The 25,112-nt window shown below is 43.5% G+C and overlaps 1 protein-coding gene and 1 pseudogene across 1 annotated transcript in view; both read left to right on the plus strand.

Moving 5' to 3' along the window:
• Nucleotides 1-4,090: 4,090 nt before the first annotated feature.
• The window catches only part of BIN2 (bridging integrator 2), a 36,255-nt gene continuing 15,233 nt past the window's right edge, over nucleotides 4,091-25,112 (plus strand). Inside the window, exons 1-5 of the mRNA XM_060113087.1 lie at nucleotides 4,091-4,171; nucleotides 11,547-11,627; nucleotides 19,524-19,578; nucleotides 19,878-19,972; nucleotides 20,564-20,659. Of these exons, the coding sequence (XP_059969070.1) occupies nucleotides 4,091-4,171; nucleotides 11,547-11,627; nucleotides 19,524-19,578; nucleotides 19,878-19,972; nucleotides 20,564-20,659 (408 nt within the window). The remainder of the gene's footprint in view (nucleotides 4,172-11,546; nucleotides 11,628-19,523; nucleotides 19,579-19,877; nucleotides 19,973-20,563; nucleotides 20,660-25,112) is intronic.
• On the plus strand, nucleotides 12,502-14,241 carry LOC132499281 (protein DBF4 homolog A-like; annotated as a pseudogene).

Here is a 25,112-nt window from a genome sequence, read left to right on the forward strand (position 1 = left end):
ACATTTTCTTGTGTCCAACGGCCTTCCCAAGATGTTTCTTAGATCCACAGCAGGACTTGAGGCCATCAAGGAAAAACCATTCTAACAGACTATTGAGCCAGATGCAGAAAAGCAAATAAAATTGAATATATATATTACCCTGTGTCTTTTTATTTGTAATTAAGCCCTCTAGTGGAAATGCAGTTGTAGGGCCTGAGTTGGATTTCACCACATTTCTGGGCTCGTTCTTCCATTTGCTGCCATCTCTATCAGTTCACAAACTAAGCCAAGTGACGGTGGTCTTACATTGTCCTTTTTGGATTATGTTAGGACCTACTCATCCATTAATCTGCCCATCTGTCCCTCCTCCCAAACATATTTGCTATATTCAAAGGCACAGAGGGCTTTAAAATGTTCCTGAGTGACTAAATGTGCCCTGACTCTCCCAAGTAGACTGTGGGCTTGTCCTTCTTTTGTTTCTCCCTACAGTGCCTAGAACAGTGCTCACCCCAAGGTTCTGAGTCATGGCAACTACAAGGATACATTAGAGATAGGAGTACAGGATTAGGTGGTAGGTCAGATGCCAGCAGACAATGTAAGTGACAAATTAGAAAGGAGACAGAGAGGAAAGAATAGAAAAAAAGGAGAAAAGAAGATAAGGAACAAAGAAAGGAAAGGGTTGAGGGGAAAATAATATGTGGTCTCAAACGAAGTATGAGTCAGCACTTCAAGGCTGGACAAAAATAAGCAACCAGATCCGGGGTTCTATAAACCACAGAGAACTGGGAAGCTGATAATTCTGTCCTATCCTGGCCAGGGCTCAGTCTGTTAGAGTGGCCTGTGATAGAGTGAAGAGGGAACTGAAAGGAGAAGGCTAAGAGGGTGAGAAGCAGCTTTTCATAGCAATCACTGAGGACCAGACAAGAGGTACCAGGATAGTTAATATTACAGCAGGAGAAACTGGCTAAGACCGGTCTTGCAATTTATAGGCTGCTTTGTCAGCAGAGGCCTCTAGAACAGTGTATACACCAAAAGAAGCTGGGCTAGACAGGACACCTTTATTCCCAACTCACTTCTACCACTGAGGAACTGGGTAACCTTGGGCAAGTCACCAGCCCTTTCTGTTACTCAGTTTCCCTATCTAGTTAACTTCTAAAGATTTTTCCTGCTCTAATAATACTATATGATTTGGTGATGACCAATTTCAGTTCCCAAGGGATTGGCACTGAAGATGGTTTCTTAGGAAGCAGTGGCTGGGCTGCATTGCTGAGGATGCTGAGGATTCCTGACAGTGACCCAGGTATCGGCCTCCTTCTGCTAGTGACACCTGTTGTCATCGCCATCTCTCCTCAGTGTTCCCACAGCACCACAGTCCTCCCACTTGCCCCCACTTCTTCCCACCCAACGTCAAGTCCTTCCATTTTCTTCACTTTGCCTCTTCTAGACCATCCCCACAGCTAGCGTTATAACAGAATAAACCCTAATGACCTATTACCTGAAATTTTTGTATCCATTTCTAGAAATGAATTAAGCACATAACATTATAAACATCTGATTAACAACCTACCTCAACTTCCAGACATTAAGCATCTTGAAGTCAGGGATCACATTTTTTAAATTCATTCTTGGCTTCCCCAACACCCAGCAATGCCTGTCACATGGTTGGCCCTGAGTGCAGTATGCCTTTTTGGGGGAATGACCTGAAAAACAATAGCAGAGAAGGCCCTCCAATTTTGTCTCAGACTTCCAGCTTCCCTCTCCAGTCCTTAGGAAGTGTATTTTGTCCCTCTTCCTTTCTTTCGGGGAATTTTACCTGTACTATAAAATCCTTGAGTAAGCAGTTCCTCCAAACCCAGAGTCCTAATTTCCAGCTATCCCCTCAAACATGTCAGGGAGTAACTTTCTTTCTTTTTTTTTTTTGTTAAATGTGGTCCTCTCTGCATTAGAGATTAAGTTGAGGGGTTTTTAAAATTAATTAATTAATTTATTTTTGGCTGCGTTGGGTCTTCGTTGCTGCACGCAGGCTTTCTCTAGTTGCGGCAAGCAAGGGCTACTCTTCGTTGCGGCACGCAGGCTTCTCATTGCGGTGGCTTCTCTTGTTGTGGCATGTGGGCTTCAGTAGTTGTGGCACGGGCTCAGTGGTTGTGGCGTATGGGCTTAGTTGCTGCGCGGCACGTGGGGTCTTCCCGGACCAGGGCTCGAACCCCTGTCCCCTGAGTTGGCAGGTGGGATTCTTAACCACTGCGCCACCAGAGAAGTCCCAGGGAGTAACTCATTTGGAGACCTTCTACCCAGAGAAGAAACTTATAATCTGAGCAGTCCCACCCCAAGTTACACAATTGATATCCTCTCTCCATCTAGTACACTGTACTAGTTCCTCCAGCTAGAAAAATTTGCTCCCCATCCCCAGCACAGGCTTCCACACCCTCCTCCTCAGCCTTTTTTCAATAAAGGTCCTCTCCTTTCCTAAGCATCCTTGTTTCTACTTCTAGCTCAGTTGTTCCTCCCTTCCAAGTCCAGATCTGGAGTTGTCCCCTTTGCTCAGCCTACCCCTACCAGATCTAGGTTTAGAGCTGTGAGTGAAAGAATGTTGCCTGCCATATCAGTAAACAAAGGATGTTGCAGACATCAAGCCATCACACTACAGCAACCCCTCCCCCAGTGGTGAGCCCTGAGGGAACTCAGGATAGAAACAGGATGCTGACCATCAAGCCATCAGCCACTGAAGCCACCCACAGCCCCAACAGTTTACCCTGAGGAGACTCAGGGTGAGAAAGCACAGGATACTGGCCCCAGATAGCTGAGGTGCATATCAAAGGAGTGATTTCAGTAAGCCCAGACTCTTGCATCTTCCCACAAATAGAAAAGCGCCAAATTCCTTAACTTGAGATATCTGGTTTTCTTTAATTAACCATAATCTTTTGATGTTCTGACAACCTGGTCTTTGTTGCAGAAACTCCTATATATCCTGGCTCCTCCCTTACCTCTTCCCAGCACTCTCAGAGCTACCTGAGAGGCCATGTCCCAGGCTTAAGTCCTCGGTTTTGTCCGCCAAATAAAACGTAATTCTCAACTTTTAGGTTGTGCTTTTTTTTTTTTTTTCAGTTGACAGAGCCAACCTCCTCTCTGGTAGAGGGTTTCCATCTTTAAAAACTGCACCCTGGAGTAAGAAATTTTATTTGGCGACCCAGTACACATACCTCTTTTCCCATACAACATTCTTTTTATTTATTTATTTATTTTTGGCCGTGTTGGGTCTTCATTGCTGCGCTCAGGCTTTCTCTAGAGCACTGAGCGGGGGCTACTCTTGCGGTGCATGGGCTTCTCATTGCAGTGCCTTCTCTTGCTGCGGAGCACGGGCTTCAGTAGTTGTGGCTCACCAGCTCTAGAGAGCAGGCTCAGTAGTTGTGGCACACGGGTTTAGTTGCTCCGCAGCATGTGAGATCTTCCCGGACCAGGGCTCGAACCCGGGCTCGAACCCGTGTCCCCTGCATTGGCAGGCGGACTCAACCACTGCGCCACCGGCGAAGTCCCTTATACAACACTCTTGCTGAGTGGAAATCACAGTATTTTCTACCCCCTTGTTTCAGTTATCCCCCCCGCTAATCGGTTACAGCTAATTGGCTCTCGGGGAACACTGAGTCTTGGCCCACGTTTGCAAACTCTTCAACGAGGCTGGTGTTCCTCTATCACAGGGCCGGAGGGTTTGGAGCGCCGCCTCAGGGCAGGCCCGCCTTTCCCGCCTCCTGGGAACAGGCCCAGGCCCAGGCCCAGGCCCAGCCCCAGCCTGAGCCCCACAGGTGCCCCATTGGCCCCTCCCCGGGTCCGGGAGCCAGATGGCAATGGGCTTCGGGGGAGGGCCCCGAGGCCCCACAGGCTGGGCCTCGAGTGGGCCTTGCAAGGGTCTCCGTGAGGGCCGTGCGCCCTGGGCCTCAGGCAGCCTCGGGCAGCCCAGGGTGAGCCCGAGGCGGCGGCGGGGCGGGGTGTGCGTCGCGAGGCCCGCCCACCCTCCCGGGTGCGAGGCATGCCGGGAACCTCGCTTCCTCCTCAGGGGCCCCGAGAAAACCACAGGGCTCCGGGCCAGGGCTGCCGCCCCTGGGGAGCCGGCAGGATGGCTGAGGGCAGGGCGAGCGGCGCTGCCGGCCTCTTCGCCAAGCAGGTGCAGAAGAAGTTCAGCAGGGCCCAGGAGAAGGTAGGCAGCCGGGAGCCGAGGCCGAGGCCCAACGGGGCGACCAGGGCGTGCAAGGTGCTCGGGGCCGGGAGGCTGGGCTGCCCTCAGGGGTATCCGGTTGCCCTCCGGGAAACGCGAGCGGGGACTGGGTTTCCATTGAAACGGGCAGATTTGAGAGAACGCAGAGCCTTGCCTGGTCTTGGGCAGGGATAGGGGAAGCCTGGAGACGGTTCCCGCGGCCTCTCTCAGGAACCTTAAAGTTTAACGCCCAAGCTGACCCAGAAAAGGGGAAAGAAAGGAACTAACGTTGGTGACTGCTGTGTAGCAGATTTTGGCCTCGCAACCCAGCGAGGGTGCTATTTTTTTAGATGATGAAATTGAAGGTTCAAAGAGGGTCATTTCCCAGAGTCATAAGACAGTACTGACCAGCTGGCCTGCCAGCGAGCATCACCCGTTAGCTGGGACCGGGAGTCCAGGAGGACTAGAGGAATTCTGCCCAATTCCCTCTGTACCTGACTCGGCCTGGCTGCGGGGTGTTGCTTAAGCGGATGTAAGCAGAAGCCCGTATCTGCTTCCTGTGCCTCTCTTTGGCGTTGGAGAGTACCCTGTTCAGGGTGGGGAAAGAGCACTTCTTTTTGCATTGTATCCTCGGTTAGCTGTGGGTGGCCCTGCGCCATCTAGGTAGGCTGTCTGTACGTCCGTCTGTAACTTGCCTACCTACGGAGATGGTGTGGACGCTGCTCCACACATTTCAGTGGCATTAACTGTTTCTACCCGTTCAGAGTATTTTCTTTGCTTCTAACCTGACCCCCTGCTCTCCACCCACCAGCACTCTGGTAGATGAGATGGTATGGGTAAATGAATAGGCTAGAAGAAAAACCAGAGGGAGAGAGCGATAAGGACCTGGGAGAGAATTTTGGTTTTCTAAGTCTTCGTGGTCTTAGAAGCATTTGAATGAACACCATATGCTTAAGAATTTAAATATTTGTATCATCTTCTAAAAGCGGAGCACTAGCTTGAGTGCTGGGAAGGATTAAAGGCAGCCAGCTCTCCCAAATGGGATTATCAACAGAGAATTGATGAAATATAGATGTAGTCCCTATGTTTAAGAAGCTCACAGTGGAAGGGTAGGGGGAATGTGTGTGTTTTTTCCCCCGGTCTTTGTCTGAGGAAGCTGGGGTCATGTGAAAGAGCAGAGGAAAAGGAAAAGATTTTTTGGTTACTTTACCCTAACTTCACCTTGATCATGGTTTCAGGCTCTCCAAAGGCTGTCTAGTTACAAATCTGATAGTGATCAGAGCCTACGGGAAGGTCTAGTTAGAAGTGGTTTATGGAGGAAAAGGAGGTACTAGAGGGCTTCCCTGGTGGCGCAGTGGTTGGGAGTCCGCCTGCCGATGCAGGGGACACGGGCTCGTGCCCCGGTCCGGGAAGATCCCACATGCCGCGGTGCGGCTGGGCCCGTGAGCCATGGCCGCTGAGCCTGCGCGTCCGGAGCCTGTGCTCTGCAACGGGAGAAGCCATAACAGTGAGAGGCTCGCGTACCGCAAAGACAAGAGAAAGAAAAGGGAAAATAAAAAAAAAAAGAGGAGATACTAGAGAAGAGAAGGCCAGCTACTCTATGGGTTGGAAAAACAAAAAGAAATCTCCAAAGACCAAAAAACTCGTGGGTAATAGTTATGTTTAAAAGACACAGCAATTGGGCTTCCCTGGTGGCGCAGTGGTTGAGTCCGCCTGCCGATGCAGGGGACACGGGTTCGTGCCCCGGTCTGGGAAGATCCCACATGCCGCGGAGCGGCTGGGCCCGTGAGCCATGGCTGCTGGGCCTGCGTGTCCAGAGCCTGTGCTCCGCAACGGGAGAGGCCACAGCAGTGAGAAGCCCACGTAATGCAAAAAAAAAAAAAGACACAGCAATTGATTTTACCTCACTCACCTTGTCTTCATCTAGCCTATCAACACTACGCCCTTGCTTTAGGATTTCTTTCCTTTTTTAGCATGGGCTCCGAAGCCTCAGGTAAACAACATCCCTGCTCTGAGCTTCAGGTTCTGCATCTGTAAAATGAGAATTGATGTTCAGTGATTTGGAAACTCAATTTGGTGAGGACACCAAAGTGAGAAGGGGAGAGGGTGCCTCAAACCTCAGAGTCAAGTATTTCCCAAAAAGAGAACCAGCTGCCCAGGTACACCCTGTTCTTTCTTCCTAGTCTGAACCCTGAGAAAGCAGAGAGAGGAGCAAACTCAAATCTGCCCTGAGGAACTCCCAGGTTGTTGCAGAAAACAAAGAGATACTCTGAACCCAGACTTAGACACAAAGGCAGGCAGACACTGAACTTCGAGCTGTACAGCTGGCACCCTAGAGGTAGTGGATGTTCCCTGGATAGAATGGGAATGGCCTAGGTTTGGGAGAAAGAGCTTAGCTCAGCCTGCCAGAGCTTTTGAGTCTTGGGAAGTTATTGAAGGCAAGATAAAGAGGGAGAATGTTATAGTCAAAAGAAAGGACTCACTGGGACACTGCAGTTTTACTATAAGCAGTTGACTGTAATCATCTGAGTAATATGTAACAACTAATGTGTCAAATATCAAGTGCCTGCTATGGACAAAGCACAGGAATATAAGAAGGACATGATATCTCCCTTTATGGAGCCCACATTCTTGTGATATGATCTCACTTCATCTTTTCAACTCTTTAAGCATGCTATTAGTATCCCAACTTTAGAAATGAGGAAATAAGTCTCAAAAGAGATTGGCAAGTGGCAGAATTATCACTGAAACTCAGGTGTCCTGCCTTAGGATCCCAATCGCAGGCTGCTCTCTTTACAAGTTTCCTCAAAAACCACTCTAACATCTGTGTCTCCCCACTTACTTCCTGCTGATCTTCTCGAAGGAGCAAACCTAGGAGTGAAGGTCTGGTGACTGTTAAACACAATGGAGATGAAGCATTCTTGTTTTATTTTCCAGTTCCTACTCAGACTCAACAGGAGTCTGGCTTTATTGTGTTTTTACAGTATGATACATCTTCACGTTTCAAACTAATACTTTCACCATCTGTTTGTGATTTCTCTGTGGCAGACTTCTCAGATCTCCCCCAAGAAAGGGCATTCATTGTTTACCACTCCTTTTTTGGTCTTTTCCTCTGTTGACTTTTACTCAGCTTGTACCCCAGAGGGTTCAATCAGCAATATTTACAGAAAAACTCCTTTGTCTGAGATACTGGGCTGGACCCCGGAGGGAATTTACATATGAGCAAGAGGCATTCTTGCCTGCTAGAAGCTTACAGTCTAGTTGTGTTTTTTTTTTTGTTGTTGTTTGTTTGTTTGTTTAAAGTAAAATAAGTGACCTGAGAGATCTGCTTGTCCGTGGGAATTCAGAGGACAGAAGAATTGAGAATAGAGGGAGGTTTTGTAGTGAAGGCTGAATTTGAGATAGGAATTATGGCTGATTAGTAGTTCCTCAGGCAAGTGGTGAGAGAGCAGTCCAGCTGAGGAATGCCAGCATGAGCAAGGCATGGAATCTAGAAATCCTTTTAGGCAGAATAGGGAGAAATGCAGCTGAGCTGGAGCTCAGGGAGTGGTGGGAGAAAAGGCTGGAAAATATATTAGGGCCATATTAAGGAGAGCCTACTTTAGAATATATCTTGAAAATAAGGGTTTTTTACATAACTACAGTACTATCACATCTAAGAAAAAATTTCTAACAAAATTCCATAATGTCTAATATCCAACCCCTCTTCAAATTACTCCAATTGACAGAATTAACTAAAATATAAAACATGTCTGCAGTGATTTTTTTTTTAAGCTTTATACTTTCATCCCAACCTACACAAAAATTAAGTCAATGAACACTGGAATATTCTTCACCTGTTTCACCAAGTGTTAACATTTTGCCACATTTACTTTCTCTCTTGTCCCTGCTCTTTCTCTTTAAATAATCTGTATTCTAACTTCTCATCTGCTAGGCCAGGCAAACTGGGGCAAAATTCTCAGTGCAGGACTTTAAGGATTGGCATTATATGGGCTTTCATTAGTAAATAATCCAAAGGTAGAATTATTAATTCTTTCAACAAACATCTGTAGAGCATTCGTACATCCTCCTTCCTCAAGGAACTCTAGTTGAGGAAGAACATCTACAACATAGTGTAGGTGCCCTGACACATGGTCCTCTTGCTTAAGGCAGTAAATACTTTGGGCCCAGGGCATTGGGTTATGTTTTCAGGGTGATCATACTCATCTTTTCAGTTTCAGAATTGAAGGTGGGAGTGTTCCCTCAACACACACACTCCCACACCCTCCAAGCCTTATTGCCTTGAGCCTTTTGGGGTTTGGGGATATTGGTCTGCTCCAGGGTGTGCCACATTGAGTCTAGACTGAACTGACACCTCTCTCCTTTCAGCACCCCTCCCCCCCCAACAGAAGAACCAAGCCCCAGGCAAAGGAAGGGGGAGGGGTGGCAGGAAGGAAGTGAGAGCTGCCATTACCACTAAACAAGGTGGTGTTGCAACTTTCTGGTAAAGGACAGTGTTTGGTTGGGGGCAGAGGGTGGAGCCTGGGAAGAGGAGCGACTCTGCACACCCAGGGCCGCTGTCAAGTGAGGTGGAGTAGAGAGACACAGACACACTATGGCTAAACTGAAAAGGAAATAAAGACAGGTATTTATAGGTAAGGGAGTGGAACTAGACACAATGATAATATTTGTATTAAGTACTCACCACAGGGCAGCACTGTGAAAGCAATTTATGTGTATAATATCACTTAATTCTCCCAACAACTCCAGGAGGTATTATTATCTTAGTGGGGGAAAGGGAGTTCTGTAAACTGAGGCTCTAGAGTTGAAGTGATTTGCCCAAAGGCTTATAACCAGTAAGTGGAAAAGCCAAGATAGGGGCTTATATCTATCTCACTCCAGTGACCTTGAGTTTAACCACCATAGAGAGATCTCCAGAAGTGAGAGATGTTAGCCCCAGGATTAAGAATGGAGACACCTTAGTCAGAGTCTACATAGAGCCGGTCTCACACCCAAGACCTGGGCGCTTTTTCAGAAGATTCAGAGTCCTTCGCAATGAGACTCCAATCTCCCTTTCTCGTTTCCTTACCCATCACTCCCCATAACACACCCTAAACCAGTGCTGAACCATCTCATGAAACTGCCACGAATTTGCATACTCCTGTGACTTTGCTGATGTTGTCTTTGCCTGAAATCCTCTTTCTATCCTCACCCTTTTTACTTTATTTCAGTCTAGCAAAATCTTTTTTTTAAATATTTATTTATTTATTTGGTTGCACCAGCTCTTAGTTGCAGCAGACGGGCTCCTTAGTTGCGGCACACAGGCTCCTTAGTTGTGGCACGTGAACTCTTAGTTGCGGCATGCATGTGGGATCTAGTTCCCTGACCAGGGATCGAACCCTGGCCCCCTGCATTGGGTGCACGGAGTCTTATCCACTGCGCCACCGGGGAAGTCCCTAGCAAAATCTTAATTCAAGGCATTGGCTCCCTCTTGTATCAGTCTCACTCTCCTTCCTGTTGTAAGTATTAAGTATCTATTTGCTGGATACCGAGAAATACAGAAAAGGCAAGTGCCCAGTCCGCAAGGAGCTCACAGTTTAGAAGGAGACATAGATAAATGCAAATAATAAAATAGTAATAGGGGAATTCTCTGGTGGTCCAGTGGTTAGGACTCAGCGCTTTCACTGCTGGGGCCCGAGTTCAGTCCCTGGTTGGGGAACTAAGATACTCCGCAAGCAGCACAACATGGCCAAAAGAAACAAAAAAACAAAAACAAAAACCAGTAACAAAAGTGTATACAGGTCCAGAAGTTGTAACTGCTTAGGAGGGAGCGATTTAGCTTGATTAATGGGATGAAGTAGATGTGATTAAGTGTCACAAAGGATATAGAGTATGAATTAGGTCTTTTTAGATATTTGGCTGATGATAAGGTGAGGAAGAGCATTCTGGAAAGAGGGCATTGGGTTATGGGTTTATTTAATGTAATACTCTCCCCCACGCCGAAAACCACTGTAAATAACAGCATCTACAGCAAGCAACAGTATGGCTTATTAGAAAACTAAAGAAGTGTGAGAGAGAGAGACCGGTAGGAAGAAGAGAGCTGAGGCTCAATGAAGGGTCAGATCATTGAGACCCATATGTATGCTAGAGTTAGAACTATAACTTGTAGATACTTTTTTTTTTTTTTTGGCTGCGTTGAGTCTTCGTTGCTACGCATGGGCTTTCCCTAGTTGCGGCGAGCGGGGGCTACTGTTCATCGCAGTGCACAGGATTCTCATTGTGGTGGCTTCTCTTGTTGCGGAGCACGGGCTTTAGTTGCTCTGCGACATGTGGGATCTTCCTGGACCAGGGATCAAAACCGTGTCCCCTGCATTGGCAGGTGGATTCTTAACCCCTGTGCCACCAGGGAAGTCCCATATTGGGCATTTAATAAAAATCTGTTGAGCAGATGAATGGAGAATCATCAGAAGGTTTTAAGCAGCAGCATGATAGACCAGGCCAGGTGGAAGACAATGAAGGCCTGGACTAAAGCTATGGCAGTGAGACTGGAAATCATAGGATGGTTTCCAGATGGTGAGGGATTCCCTGAAGGAAGTGAGAGAATTAGTTGAGGGCAACTCCTGATTCTGACTTGGGCCTGGGGGATGATGGTGCCTCCTTCCAAAATGGGGTTACAGATACAAGAGTCAGGGTCTTCCTTGTTATAAGTGAGTGTCCCCTATGAGAATAGGAGCTGTGCCTTTCTCATTTCCATATCCTTTGCATCAGCACTCAGATCTGTATGATGGTTGGCTCTCCCAGTATGATGGTTGGCTCTCCTGGTCCCAGGGGAGAGGAGATCAATATGGACAGCCCTCACTTCTAGCTGAGTTTCAAATGCATTATATCAGGGCTTCTTAAAGTTTTCCACAAGGGCCTTCAGAAGAAGAGAGTCCTGCTCGCCTCTCTGACCTCATCTATCTAAAGGAATCTGCTGCTATGGCTGGAAGAGGGTCTCTCAAGTAAAAAAATATCTTCAAGGCTCATGTTTTATCTTTAAAAGCCATGCACATTTTACATTCTTCTAATTAATTCTTGTTTTAATATAATATTCTCCCCCACGCCAAAAACCACTGTAAATAACAATTTCATTCCAGGAACATATACCTTATTTATTCTGGTCTTTATATACACCCCCTAGTACACTGCTGCATATTCCCAGGAGTACCCCAATTTGAGAAGAACCATAAAACGTGATTGATTTTTCAGCAACATGCTATATTTCTAATTCTGTTGGGCTGATACGAGTACATCCCTTAAGTTGCATCTGAGACTCTGAGAGAAGCCAGGGTCAAATGAGGCCAACAGTTAAGAGAGACTTGACTATAACAGTGTGGACCTCTCTGATTTATATCCCCAGGTACTGCAGAAGTTGGGGAAGACTGTGGAAACCAAAGATGAACGGTTTGAACAAAATGCCAATAACTTCTACCAACAACAGGTAATCTGGAGGGTGGGAAAGGGAAGCTTGGAGGAAGAAAGAAGATATGAAGGCCGAGGGGCAGAAGAACAGCAGGTTCTGCAAATCAGCAAGCATCCCTACTAACCCATCCTCCCCCCAGGAGTACGGGCCACAGGGTAACCTGCTGCTTATCCTTCTCCTGGGAACCACAGAAAATTACCTTTCCTGTTCCTGCTCACTCTGGGTTTAGGGGTACAGACGAGTGTTCTTCTTTTCTCTTGGTGGTTCCCCCAGGGTACAGTGACATCACCAGGTCCTTAGACAAAATCAAAACAAGCCCCTGTCACCTTAGTTTCTGGCTTACTATCTTCCCTAGGCTGCCTCTCTCCCACCCTAAGGGTCTTCTCATCTCAGTGGCCCCATGTTTTGTTGCCTCTTTGTCCACTGCATCTACCTCACCAAAGCCATTTATTCGAAAATAATACCTCCATCTTTTACCTGTCATTCTCACCCAAACCTCCTGTTCTCACTGTTCCTTCTGTCTTCACTGGATGTTATGGGTAATTTTATGTAGAAAACTTACTTTAAGAAGTGGATAACAGGTCACTGCAGCCAACTCTGAAAATTCTATAGTACACATGCAATTGAAACAAGAAAAAATATATAATTCATATATAGTCACATTAAAAAAAAAAAGAAGTGGACAACAGTTGGTGGCCTGCAAAAGGGGAGAGGCAACTGGCCAGTCAGTGGGCCTTGGAGAGCCGTGTTTCCAGAACTGCTGGATGTGACACCCTCTCCAGACCCAGCATATGAATGCCAGGTGGCTGCCATGAACTATGGAGCCGTGTTTCCAGAGCTGCTGGACGTGACACCCTCTCCAGACCCAGCATATGAATGCCAGCTGGCTGCCATGAACTACGGAGCCATGAGGATCTACAGCAAAGGACATTTTCAGGGTGGAATCCATGTCAAAAATGAAAGAAATAGCCATCTTTAAACTCTGAAAACTGATAACAAATCAGAAAAATCCAAAAGTAAGCCACTTTGGGGAAAAGTATTTTACATTGACTTACCTTCTGTCACTGTATCTGAAAAACTGCCAAAGGACATTAAGGATCTGGGACGGCGAGTTGAAGAATTTCTCAGTAAAGATATCAGTTACCTTATTTCAAATAAAAAGGACAAATTTCTCGTGTACCAAGCCCTGAATTTGCGTATAGTGCAGAAACCACTTCACGTCATTCTAGCCATGATGGAAGTTCATTTGAGTCTCCAGATTCATTCAGTGTGTTTGATAGGAGGAAAATTAGTAGTCGAAAAAGCTAGAAATGACCATGATTTTTTTCCTTCAAATACTATATTATCAAATGCCTTGTCATGGGGAGTAAAAATTCTTCATATTGATGACATTAGATGCTACATTGAATAAAAGAAAAAAAGAGTTGTATTTACTCAGGAAATCCAGCACTTCTGTAAGCGATGTGGGGAAAAGAATAGGTATTGGTCCACAAAAAGCAAGAACAAGAAGACTCAAAAAGCCTTTTGTAAAGGTAGAAGATATGAGCCACATATTCCAAGTGAGCAGCATGGAAGCTTTGCACAGAGTGATCACTATCAAGTTGTTGATGGTATTGTATCTAAGTTAGTTTTTGACGTTGTGGAATATGAAAGGGACATGCCTAAAAGAATAAAGTACAGTATTAGATCCATTTCTCCTATTACTGCAACTGTCCTGAAAAAGCCTGAATATAAAGAAAAGCTAGAATTGCAACATACATCTCAGACTTCAGGGAAAATAATGTACAAGTGATTGAGCAGAGTTTCCTATATAAAGAAACCCAGGAACCTGAACAAAATTTGTGTTTATTTCAGAACATATTCCCTACTTTTCCAGTGACTTGAGAGGGCTTGATGAGAAAACATCTAATAAATGTTCCATTTTAAATCCAGCCAAAAATGACATAAAACAAAATTTTACACATCTCCCTCCACATAAAAATGAACAGGAATGCATTCCTGACATTTCTGAACATAAATTAATTATACATGAAAATGACTTAGAAGTAAGGGTAGATCACTATCCATGTAGGCCACAGACATGTATATAAGTTTCTAATTTCAATATGGATAAGAGTGCATCTCAACCAAAATGAAAGTCAGATGCTGTGCATTTTCCAGCACAGGATCTGAAGGAAAAGGACCTTCATTCAGTATTTGGTCATGATTCTAGTCTGTTAGCAGTAAACAGTTTACAGGAACATCTAACAATTCAGGCAAAGACTCCATTCCAGAGTCCTCCTAGGAACCCAGTGAATGTGACATCAAGAATACAGGTAGTTTACCTTCTGGTAAAATCCACTGGAGAGTGAAAATATTATAAGGAAGAAAAAAAAAATCTGGAACCGAATGTGGAGTTTGATAAGAAGAGAACTGAACTTACTACACAAGAAGAAAACAATCTGTACTTCACCACTACAATCTCTACTGAACTTATTTCAGACTAGTGAAGTCAGAATTTTTAGATTTCACAAGCTATGCTGAAAACAGTGGTATATGTGATGTTTTAGATATTTGGGAAGAGGGAAATTCAAATAATCTGTTGTCAGTGTTTTTCTCTTCCCTTTCAACCTGTATATTTACTGGCTTTTGACTTAAATAGCTTTCAGAAGTGATGAAGATCATACTCTTGAAATTTTTAAAATTTGTATAAAAATTCTTACTTTTTTTTTGCCAAGTTTGTTTATAGAACCAAATGTAAATATTAACAATAAAGGTGATGTTTGCATTTTTCTGCAGAATTGATTACCTGTTACAGAAAAATTATAGAATAAACTTGTGGCTCATTTTTTAAAAAGGGGGGAAAAGAAGTGGATTACAGAGGTTTAACCTATGGGATATTGACTTTCCATCTCTGTGTGCCAGGCATCACATTTATCTCATTTAATGCTGACATGAGTCCTGGAGATTGGATCCCCTGTTTATAATAGAAGGGAGTTAGTTATTAACTTAAATGAATATCCAGTTGCAATGCAGTTCTGACACTAGATACCCAGAGTTAGTTCAAATTTCACAGGTTGAGGGCATAGTCCGCCACTAGACTACCTCACTTCAGACACCATCTGTAAAGCTCCAAAGTTCCCAGGCCACCTGCACTTTTGACAAACTGGCTACAAATTTGGGGGTTCCTACTGACCACTCATCTTGCGTAATTCACTAGAATGCTCACAGAATTCAGCAAAGTGCTCTACTTAATTACAGTTTTATTATAAAGGGTACAAATCGGGACCAGCCAAATGAAGAGACACACAAGGGGAGATCTGGGAGGATCCCAAACATGAACCTTCTGTGTTCTCAAGACACGTCACCTTCCCAGCACATTGATGTAGGATTACCAACCAGGGAAGCTCGCCTAAACTTCAGGTGTCTAGAGTTTTTATTGTGATTTCATTACATAGTGGATCATAGGCCGTGTGATTGAACTTAATCTCTAACTTCCCTCCTCTCCTTTCCGGAGGTCATACTGATATCACCTGTATGAAAGCCCCAGCCCTCTAATCACTTGGTTCACCTTTCCCACCTGACCAGCACCATCCTGAGTCATTTGTTTAGCACAGACACAGGTATGATCTGAGAGGCCCACCATGAATAACAAAATGCCAAGGATTTAGAAGTTACTTCTCAGGAACCAGGGCCAAAGACCAGTCAAATTCTTTATGGTATAATGTAAGAATTATATGGAGGGCTTCCCTGGTGGCGCAGTGGTTGAGAGTCCACCTGCCGATGCAGGGGACACGGGTTCGTGCTCTGGTCCGGGAAGATCCCACATGCCGTGGAGCAACTAAGCCTGTGCTCCAGAACTACTGAGCCTGCACTCTAGAGCCCACAGGCCACAACTACTGAGCCCGTGTGCCGCAACTACTAGAGCCCACACTCCTCAACAAGAGAAGCCACCGCAACGAGAAGCGCGCGCTTGCTGCAACTAGAGAAAAGCCCGCGCACAGCAACGAAGACCCAACGCAGCCAAAAATAAAAATTAAAAAAAAAAACAAGAAGAAGAATAAGAGGATCAGGTGGGACAACCCCCTCAGAATTCCCTATGTGAGCCTACCAACTAAACACCACTTGAGCAGGGAAATAATTTGAGAAATGAAATGGAGTTAGGCTAGGAATAAGGAAAAACTTTTCTCCTGAGAGAATGATACACATAGTAACTGGTGTTTGAACATGCTTGGGAAGTTTATTTAACAAACGTCATAAGTACCTGCTGTATGCCAGGCACTGTGCTAGATGCTGGGACTTCAACTTGAATAAGACAACACGCCTGTTCTCAAGGCTCTCACAGTTTAAGGAGAAAGACAGTGAAAAAAGTCAGGTCTGAAGCTGGACCTAGGTGTCTAAGATGAACGGGAGGAAAAAGGACAAGGTCAAGGAAATTGAAAGTGAAGTATTCCAGAAGTTGGACCAGTTGGTCATGTGCCCTACCTTTCACCTGCAACCAGTTTGTAGGTAAACTTTTTTTGGCTGCGTTGGGTCTTCCTTTCTGCGCATGGGTTTTCTCTAGTTGTGCCGAGTGGGGACTACTCTTCGTTGCGGTGCACGGGCTTCTCACTGTGGTGGCTTCTCGTTGTGGAGCTCTAGGTGTGTGGGCTCTAGGTGTGTGGGCTTCAGTATTTGTGGCACACGGGTTCAGTAGTTGTGGCTTGTGGGCCCTCGAGCACAGGCTCAGTAGTTGTGGCGCACGGGCTTAGTTGCTCTGTGGCATGTGGGATCTTCTTGGATCAGGGATCGAACCCGTGTCCCCTGCATTGGCAGGCAGATTCTTAACCACTGTGCCACCAGGTAGCACCTGTAGGTAAACTTTTTATTAATAAATAACACTTCCAAAGCTCCCAGCAAGATTTCAAGGCCTTGACACTTACCTAGGTTCTTAATCAAATTTCCATAAGTAATTTTTCTTTGAGGGCTCTGCTTGCTTCCCCCTTTCCCTTTCCTCAAAACATATATTGGGTTGATTTTTCCATAACATCTTATGGACAAACCCGAGCAAACTTTTTGGCCAAGCCAATGGGAAAGAATTATTTTCGTCAAGCAACATTTTAATCTCTTATTTCTGGTAGTGACAGCTGCTTCCAGTTCATTGCCTTTAAAATCACATCTAACAATCGAGCTTCATCTTTCCCTTCTGGACCTCGATTAGATCAAGAACTGTCAGCACTTGCTCAGGGTTGGTCATTCTCTTATTTTGCTGAGTGTTTGGGATTCTGAGTCCATTTTTCTCTAGCAAGTTGGGAACTCCAGGACAGGCACTTCTTCTCCATCCTCAGAACCCCAGTCTCTTAGGACATAGCTCTGCTACCTGAGTGCTTAGGACGCACTTCCAGAGTGATTCATTAACTGAGGGCTGGGACTTTGTATCAATATAAGGGATGGGAAGGACTAACTCAGACTCCTTATGGTACTGCCAAGAATTTTGCAAGGACTTAGAGAGCAGAAGTGATAAAATCGTAACATTTAGAGCTAGAATTAACATTTAGAGCTAGTCTTACTTGGTATTTACAGATGAGGAAATTAAAGCCAGAGCTAAGACTGTGAGGGTCACAAGTGTCAGGAGAGAAGAAAGATGCTGGGATTATTCAGCCTGGAGACATTTCAGGTCAAAGGAATGAAATGTCACAGGTGCTATCCCACCACCCCACCCTCTACTACCACTACCACCACCTCTCTCCCTCTGTCTCTCTCCTCTCAAAGGAAACAGCAGGAGCAGAAAAGAAGAACTTTGACCAAAAGACTTGATTCTAAAACACGGACTATAGTATAAATAGTACCCTTAGTTTTGAACAGTGTACATACAACCTGTACCACCATACGTGGTAGCCTTGATCACTGATCAGATTTTTCAGGCCATATAATATCTAGTGGGATAAAAAAATTAAGAATTTCATTTTTAGAAATTATGCAAGATCATTTAACAGCTTTTGTTATTCAAACATGTATTTTGGAGACCAAATCTTCATGGTGAAGTAAAAAGTTGGATCCATGTTGTTTTCTTTCAAGAAAGAAATTAAAATCCTTGTTAACTTTTATAATCCCCCAAACTCTTTCAAACCATGGTTATCACATTTTCAAAACTCTCAGAGTTATACCTACCTACCATATCCATGTTTAAAAGCTATTATGTACATTTAACATCTTAGACTGTTTAAACTTTTTTTTCTGTGAATGAAAAGCAAAGAGGAAGTGAGACATCTTCCCTGGTGAATGCTAAGTGTTTCTGAGTTTTGTTAACTGACAGAATCTGTCTCTATCATGCTGTTGAAAGCACTTTCTCAAGGTCACCAGTGACCTCCAATTACCAAGTTCAGTGATTTACTGATTCTTGATGCATTCTAACCTCTCTGTAGTATCTGATCCTTCTTCAGTCATCAGAGGATGCTGTCTTGATCCTCATTTGCTATAACACACCATAAGGTCCCAGTTCTTCTCCTACCTCTTTGACAGTGCCTTAGATTCCCTTGAGACTGTGTCTTCGTGTCCCTTGAGCCCTGGCATTCAGCCTCTTGAAAAGGACTTTTAACCTGAGGTATGGTCAAAAGTTTGGACTGGCTCAGAGGTGAGCTCTGGAGGCAAGAAGATGGATAAAATAATTAGTCCAGTTTCCTTTGTTTACTTGACCAAGTAGACCTGGGTTTTCTGCTGCTAAAATTAAATAATAATGATTTTTCCCTCAAAGAATTGCACAGATTAAAAAATTTAAAAAAGTTATTAGATAGAATTTTCTGAATTTTCAGCTTTTCTCTCATAAATTTTTTATACTTTTGGTATGCTCAGTAGCCTACCTGTAATGAACATAAGCAAATAAAACAAGTGAACAAGTTCACAAGTATTTTTATCATGTACTGCAAAATGGATCTAGCTCAAATCATCTGAACTGGTGTGAGGATCACTGTCCTGGTCCGTAGGCCTGTCCCTGTATGATACCCTTGATGTGGGCTGCACCTTTCAGTCCAGTCTCACGCTCCTGAAGTCAAGCTCCAAAATGTCAACAGCCTGGCCTCAAAATTCGTTGTCACCCAACTGGAAACTAGAGTTCACATAGAGGAAAGAGACCAGAATGGGAATGAGCTTTAGACAACACCATGAGGAACAATTGAGGAAGCCTCTGAAAAAGAGGACTCGGTGCAAGCCACGTGAAAGACACCTTCAAACCTGTGTACAAGAGAAATTAGCCTGCTCCAAATACAGAAGGCCAACCTAAGACCAGTGGGCAGAAGTTCTAATAAAGCTATTAAAAAATGAAGTGCAAACTAATAGAACATTGTAGATCAAGTATACTCCAATAAAAGTTAATTAAAAAAAAACCCTATACATTGGTCAAAATCTTCCTAGAGATGACACAATTTAGTTTCATGATGGTGAACCTAAATTTTCCTAAGACCTGCCTATAATTAGGCCTGGTAAAGAGTGTTATTGATTAAAACATATAATACAAGGGGAAAAAAATGAAGTGCATAGGAGAAGAGGAATGGCCTGTGTGAGGGTGCAGAGAAGAAGAGGGCCTGGTGTCTATAGAAAATGGTAGCAGTTTTTCTACCCAGAGAGGAAGGTGTAAGTCAGAGGATCACGTATATAGTGTCACATAGGGCTCAAGTTCCAACAGAGGAACTCTAGGTTCTAGTTCACTGGAAGGGAGAACAAACAGAGGAAAGAAGACATGCCAGTGCAATGGGAGCAATTTCCCAACTTAAAATTTGCCCCAAAAGAGACAACCAACAACTTCTTGGTAAAGAGAGTAGAGGCTAATATATAACAATTGCAAATGTTTGAAGAAATTCCAGGATTGATTTCTGCCTTTAACCTACTTTTCAACTTTGACTTCTGGAGCATCTTTCGAAATATATCTCTTTAGTCATCAAAGGCATTTCTCCCTTTCAGGCAGAAGGCCACAAGCTATACAAGGACCTGAAGAACTTCCTCAGTGCAGTCAAAGGTGGGTATCAGGGAGCACAGGGGGATCCAGAGGGCATTTATGCAGCTACTAAGAGGTCTAGGGGATGGAAAAAAAAAAAACAGCTATACTCAGGCTTTTCATCACTTGCCTGTGCCTGACTCCTGGATCTTTGTGGGCCGAGGAAGAGTAACTTTTCCTATCCCAGCCCCATCCAGCTTCTCTGACTGATAACCCAAACCTTCTGAGGTTGTCCTTTTGGATTGGAGCCACTGATTTGTCCGTCACCCATATGATTATACCAAACTACTTTATGGTAGGACTGAGTTCTCTCCTTTCAGTGATGCATGAAAGTTCAAAGAGAGTGTCAGAAACCCTGCAGGAGATCTACAGCAGCAAGTGGGATGGTCATGAGGAGCTGAAGGCCATCGTAGCGGTAAGAGTATTCTGGGCTTTACAGCTCTTCAACACTCACTCTACCCTCATCTCAACCTCACCCCAGCTTCTCTGTCCAAACAAATAGGAAAACAAAGGAGCCAGTTCACACTGTTCATTGGTATAGCTGTGATCACAGGTGGTAGGAAAAAGCTGTAACAGGAAAATATTATATGAAGTTAAAAAGGTTTCCGTAATCTGTGGATTCCTCTGTTTTTTTACCCTCTTCCTCTCTTTAAAACCTTAGGAAGTTTTACCTACACAAAACCAATTGGTTGTTTTTGAAAACCAATTTCATGCAGTTATTTGCTCCCAAACTTCCCTGTCCTTCAAGCTCTATAGAGTCCAAGACTCTCGACCAGCAGTTCCTGTTCTTAATCCCTTGAATGCATGTCCAGTCTCTTATACAGCAGTTCCTTGGGGACCGGCTGTTTCTTCATCTGACTCTTCCCCAGGATCCAAAATGATATTCTAAAAATATCAGTGCTCCAGAAAGGAAGTTTGTTGCAGGAAGAATTTGGATATTTCCGTGGAATGCAGTTGCTGTTGAGAAGTGGAGCCCTCAGCACTCCCCTCTGCCTCTACCCCACAGAATAATGATCTCCTCTGGGAAGACTATGAAGAGAAACTAGCTGACCAGGCTTTGAGGACCATGGAAAACTATGTAGGCCAATTCAGCGAGATTAAGGTAATCAATTTACAGAATCAAGGATGGGTTATGGGTGGCCCATATAAGTTAGAAAACATGTTGGGTTAAAAGTATAAGCAGAGTTAGAGCCCATGGTTAGGGAGGAAGTTGGATAGGTTAGGAAAAAGATTGAAAGTTGAGGGTTAGACAAGAGGTGAGGGAGGAGGGTTAGAGGTAGTGTGAAGGTTACATTTAGACTTAGATTTCAGTGAACTAGATTCGGGCTGGCTTTGAATTAGATCCAGGTCAGGGCATCCCATTTCGTTGTGAGAAACAGTTGGTGGGACTGTAGACGTTTATTGTAGAGAAGAGGAAACTTGGAGGAGTTACAATAATTATCTTCAAATACTTGAAAGTCTGTTAGATAAAAGAGGAATTCAACCTGTTCTAAACTGTTCCAGGAAGTAGAATTAGAATTCATTAATTCATTCAACTCATATTTATTTATTTATTTGTTTGTTTATTTATTTAAAAATACCATGCTCCGGGCCTCCCTGGTGGCGCAAGTGGTTGAGAGTCCGCCTGCCGATGCAGGGGATACGGGTTCGTGCCCCGCTCTGGGAGGATCCCATATGCCGCGGAGCGGCTGGGCCTGTGAGCCATGGCCGCTGAGCCTGCGCGTCCGGAGCCTGCGCGTCCGGAGCCTGTGCTCCGCAACGGGGGAGGCCACAACAGTGAGAGGCCCGCATACCGCAAAAAAAAAAAAAAAAAAAAAAAAATACCATGCTCCATGGAATTCAGCTTTTTTTTTTTTACATCTTTATTGGAGTATAATTGCTTAACAATGGGTGTTAGTTTTTGCTTTATAACAAAGTGAATCAGTTATACATATACATAGGTTCCCATATCCCCTCCCTCTCGCGTCTCCCTCCCACCCTCCCTATCCCACCCCTCCAGGCGGTCACAAAGCACCAAGCTGATCTCCCTGTGCTATGTGGCTGCTTCCCACTAGCTATCTACCTTACGTTTGGTAGTGTATATATGTCCATGCTTCTCTTCCGCTTTGTCACAGCTTACCCTTCCCCCTCCCCATATCCTCAAGTCCATTCTCTAGTAGGTCTGTGTCTTTATTCCTGTCTTACCCCTAGGTTCTACATGACATTTTTTTTTCTTCTTAAATTCCATATATATGTGTTAGCATATGGTATTTGTCTTTCTCTTTCTGACTTACTTCACTCTGTATGACAAACTCAAGGTCTATCCACCTCATTACAAATAGCTCAATTTCGTTTCTTTTTATGGCTGAGTAATATTCCATTGTATATATGTGCCACATCTTATTTATCCATTCATCCGATGATGGACACTTAGGTTGTTTCCAGCTCCGGGCTATTGTAAATAGGGCTGCAATGAACATTTTGGTACATAACTCTTTTTGAATTATGGTTTCCTCACGGTATATGCCCAGTAGTGGGATTGCTGGGTCATATGGTAGTTCTATTTGTAGTTTTTTAAGGAACCTCCATACTGTTCTCCATAGTGGCTGTACCAATTCACATTCCCACCAGCAGTGCAAGAGTGTTCCCTTTTTTCCACACCCTCTCCAGCATTTATTGTTTCTAGATTTTTTGGTGATGGCCATTCTGACTGGTGTGAGATGATATCTCATTGTAGTTTTGATTTGCATTTCTCTAATGATTAAAGATGTTGAGCATTCTTTCATGTGTTTGTTGGCAGTCTGTATATCTTCTGTGGAGAAATGTCTGTTTAGGTCTTCTGCCCATTTTTGGATTGGGTTGTTTGTTTTTTGTTATTGAGCTGTGTGAGCTGCTTATAAATTTTGGAGATTAATCCTTTGTCAGTTGCTTCATTTGTAAATATTTTCTCCCATTCTGAGGGTTGTCTTTTGGTCTTGTTTATGGTTTTCTTTACTGTGCAAAAGCTTTTACGTTTCATTAGGTCCCATGTGTTTATTTTGATCTTTATTTCCATTTCTCTGGGAAGTGGGTCAAAAAGGATCTTGCTGTGATTTATGTCATAGAGTGTTCTGCCTATGTTTTCCTCTAAGAGTTTGATAGTGTCTGGCCTTACATTTAGGTCTTTAATCCATTTTGAGCCTATTTTTGTGTATGGTGTTAGGGAGTGATCTAATCTCATACTTTTACATGTCCCTGTCCAGTTTTCCCAGCACCACTTATTGAAGAGGCTGTCCTTTCTCCACTGTACATTCCTGCCTCCTTTATCAAAGATAAGGTGACCATATGTGTATTGGTTTATCTCTGGGCTTTCTATCCTGTTCCATTGATCTATCTTTCTGTTTTTGTGCCAGTACCATACTGTCTTGATTACTGTAGCTTTGTAGTATAGTCTGAAGTCAGGGAGCCTGATTCCTCCAGCTCCATTTTTCATTTTCAAGATTGCTTTGGCTATTTGGGGTCTTTTGTGTTTCCATACAAATTGTGAAATTTTTTGTTCTAGTTCTGTGAAAAATGCCAGTGGTAGTTTGATAGAGACTGCATTGAATCTGTAGATTGCTTTGGGTAGTAGAGTCATTTTCACAATGTTGATTCTTCCAATCCAAGAACATGGTATATCTCTCCATCTATTTGTATCATCTTTAATTTCTTTCATCAGTGTCTTGTAATTTTCTGCATACAGGTCTTTTGTCTCCTTAGGTAGGTTTATTCCTAGATATTTTATTCTTTTTGTTGCAATGGTAAATGGGAGTGTTTTCTTGATTTCACTTTCAGATTTTTCATCATTAGTATATAGGAATGCCAGAGATTTCTGTGCATTAATTTTGTACCCTGGTACTTTACCAAATTCATTGATTAGCTCTAGTAGTTTTCTGGTAGCATCTTTAGGATTCTCTATGTATAGTATCATGTCATCTGCAAACAGTGACAGCTTTACTTCTTCTTTTCTGATTTGGATTCCTTTTATTTCCTTTTCTTCTCTGATTGCTGTGGCTAAAACTTCCAAAACTATGTTGAATAAGAGTGGTGAGAGTGGGCAACCTTGTCTTGTTCCTGATCTTAGTGGAAATGGTTTCAGTTTTTCACCATTGAGGACGATGTTGGCTGTGGGCTTGTCATATATGGCCTTTATTATGTTGAGGAAAGTTCCCTCTATGCCTACTTTCTGCAGGGTTGTTATCATAAATGGGTGTTGAATTTTGTTGAAAGCTTTCTCTGCATCTATTGAGATGATCATATGGTTTTTCTCCTTCAATTTGTTAATATGGTGTATCACGTTGATTGATTTGCGTATATTGAAGAATCCTTGCATTCCTGGAATAAACCCCACTTGATCATGGTGTATGATCCTTTTAATGTGCTGCTGGATTCTGTTTGCTAGTATTATGTTGAGGATTTTTGCGTCTATGTTCATCAGTGATATTGGCCTGTAGTTTTCTTTCTCTGTGACATCCTTGTCTGGTTTTGGTATCAAGGTGATGGTGGCCTTGTAGAATGAGTTTAGGAGTGTTCCTCCCTCTGCTATATTTTGGAAGAGTTTGAGAAGGATAGGTGTTAGCTCTTCTCTAAATGTTTGATAGAATTCGCCTGTGAAGCCATCTGGTCCTGGGCTTTTGTTTGTTGGAAGATTTTTTATCACAGTTTTCAATTTCAGTGCTTGTGATTGGTCTGTTCATATTTTCTATTTCTTCCTGATTCAGTCTTGGCAGGTTGTGCATTTCTAAGAATTTGTACATTTCTTCCAGGTTGTCCATTTTATTGGCATAGAGTTGCTTGTAGTAATCTCTCTTGATCTTTTGTATTTCTGCAGTGTCAGTTGTTACTTCTCCTTTTTCATATCTAATTCTGTTGATTTGAGTCTTCTCCCTTTTTTTCTTGATGAGTCTGGCTAATGATTTATCAATTTTGTTTATCTTCTCAAAGAACCAGCTTTTAGTTTTATTGATCTTTGCTATCGTTTCCTTCATTTCTTTTTCATTTATTTCTGATCTGATCTTTATGATTTCTTTCCTTCTGCTAACTTTGGGATGTTTTTGTTCTTCTTTCTCTAATTGCTTTAGGTGCAAGGTTAGGTTGTTTATTCGAGATGTTTCCTGTTTCTTAAGGTGGGATTGTATTGCTATAAACTTCCCTCTTAGAACTGCTTTTGCTGCATCCCATAGGTTTTGGGTCGTCGTGTCTCCATTGTCATTTGTTTCTAGGTATTTTTTAATTTCCTCTTTGATTTCTTCAGTGATCACTTCGTTATTAAGTAGTGTATTGTTTAGCCTCCATGTGTTTGTATTTTTTACAGATCTTTTCCTGTAATTGATACCTAGTCTCATAGCATTGTGGTCAGAAAAGATACTTGATACAATTTCAGTTTTCTTAAATTTACCAAGGCTTGATTTGTGACCCAAGATATGATCTGTCCTGGAGAATGTTCCATGAGCACTTGAGAAAAATGTGTATTCTGTTGTTTTTGGATGGAATGTCCTATAAATATCAATTAAGTCCATCTTGTTTAATGTATCATTTAAAGCTTGTGTTTCCTTATT

This window comes from Mesoplodon densirostris, chromosome 11 (assembly GCF_025265405.1).
Source record: "Mesoplodon densirostris isolate mMesDen1 chromosome 11, mMesDen1 primary haplotype, whole genome shotgun sequence".
In the NCBI taxonomy this organism is placed as follows: domain Eukaryota; kingdom Metazoa; phylum Chordata; class Mammalia; order Artiodactyla; family Ziphiidae; genus Mesoplodon; species Mesoplodon densirostris.